This window comes from Emiliania huxleyi (genome assembly GCF_000372725.1).
Source record: "Emiliania huxleyi CCMP1516 unplaced genomic scaffold EMIHUscaffold_1105, whole genome shotgun sequence".
NCBI lineage: Eukaryota > Haptophyta > Isochrysidales > Noelaerhabdaceae > Emiliania > Emiliania huxleyi.
Genome location: NW_005201763.1, coordinates 1 through 1,672, shown reverse-complemented (window position 1 = coordinate 1,672; position 1,672 = coordinate 1). Strand labels below are relative to the sequence as shown.

The following is a 1,672-nucleotide window of genomic DNA, read 5'->3' as shown; positions in this document are numbered from 1 at the left end:
AGGGGGGGGGGGGGGGGGCGAGATCTGGGTCAATAAGAGCGGGGAGGGGGTACGAAAAACAGGCAGGGGGGGGGACGAGATATAGGTCAATAGAGCGGGGGACGTGCGAGTTAGCGAGCAGCTCAATCCGGCGAGGGCCGCAGCCGACCCACGCAGTCGCCATGCGACACGAAGGCGAAGGCGTCGCACGGCGAGCGGCCTTCCACGCGCGGGAGCGAGAGCGGCGCGACCGCGAGGCGGCGCAGGGCCTCGCCGAGCTGCCGTCGGATGAGGCGGCGGGGGTGAAGGAAGTCAGCGCCCGCGAGGTGCTCGAAAGTGTGGCGGAGAGCGGACCAAACTACGTGACGCTGCCGGCAGCGGAGAGACAGAAGGCGCGGCGGGAGCGGCTGCGGGTGGTTGAGGCGGCGAGGCAGGCTGGACAAGCCATCGTCGACACGGGCACGCACGTCGAGATTCTGGGAGTGCAGGAGAGGTGGTGGCCGGCCACCATCATGGGGCGGCAGCAGGATGTGGACGGTCGGCTCGTGCACGAGGTCGAGTACGACGGCTATCCAGGCGAGCAGTACTGGCACGTGCTGGACAACGAGGAGTGGCGGGTTGTGACGGCGCCGGCGTCGGATGCCGCTGACGCAGCCGCTGACGCCGCCGGCAATGCTGCCCCTGCCAACGGCGAGGAGAGCGACAGCGAGGAGAGCGGCGATGAGGCCGCCCCCGCGGCTCTGACGCGGTTGGCAGTGCAGCGCAGCGCGCTGGCGGACGTGCTCGAAGACCTGCACGACGAGTTTCAGGAGGAGGCCACGCGAGGCGACGATCAGCCACTGCTGTCGCCGCACGGGCCGAGCCTGTCGAAGGCCCTGCGGGTAGCGACACATCCAATTCTCGGTCAGGTGTAGTGGATCACCTTAAAATCCTGGATTAATTCCTGAGCCCACCCAGCCCCACCAGACGGGTGGCGCGAGGTGCCCGGGCCACTTTTTAGCGCCTCCCGAGCCTCCCGGCGCCTCCGGTGGCCTCCTTAGCCCTCTCCCGCAGCCTCTCTCGGCGACGTGGGGAGCGGCTGCCATCCACGGCTCGCACCGGCTCTTCCAGCGGCTCCACGCTTGCCGCCCGTGGCGCCCGCGCCACGCACTGCCACGCGGCCGCTCGAGAGAGCGGTCGACGCCCATACTGCTGGGCGTGGCGCTCTATCGGTCGACGCTTCGGCGTCGCTGCTTGGCGGGGGACCCGTGCCTCGACGCGGCGGCGCGGCCGAGTACGGCTCGGTGGCTCAGCGCGTCGCCACGGATGAGATGCGTTCCTGCATGTAGGGGGAAGCTCCAAGAATGTTTCGTTCTACTTGCAGGAGAGGTCCAAGTAATTCGAGTGACTGCATGGCTCTTCGCGTCGAGGATGCGTCCACGCTAATGACTTTCTTGATTGGAAGCGCCGTGTCTTGCGGCACGTGTTGTGACAAACTAGCCGCTATTAAAGAATATGGGAATGTTATCTAGTTAAGGCAACAACCCGAGCGACACCTCAGATAGACTCTCACTGAGAGACCACCTCAAACAGAGACAGACCTTAGACAAATAAGAGACAGGGACACACACACACACACATACACGCGCGCGGTGTACCCGCTGCGTACGTCATGCGCCTGAGCCTATCACATTGTGTACTGTCATGTTAGATT

The 1,672-nt window shown here is 65.4% G+C and overlaps 1 protein-coding gene across 1 annotated transcript; it reads left to right on the top strand.

Moving 5' to 3' along the window:
* Positions 1 to 161: 161 nt before the first annotated feature.
* EMIHUDRAFT_251446 (hypothetical protein) lies at positions 162 to 1,357 on the top strand (the record flags this gene model as incomplete). Its single annotated transcript, XM_005791664.1, has 2 exons — positions 162 to 882; positions 1,308 to 1,357. The coding sequence occupies 2 exons, from the start codon at positions 162 to 164 to the stop codon at positions 1,355 to 1,357; spliced, it is 771 nt and encodes a 256-aa protein (XP_005791721.1).
* Between the last annotated feature and the right edge of the window lie 315 nt (positions 1,358 to 1,672).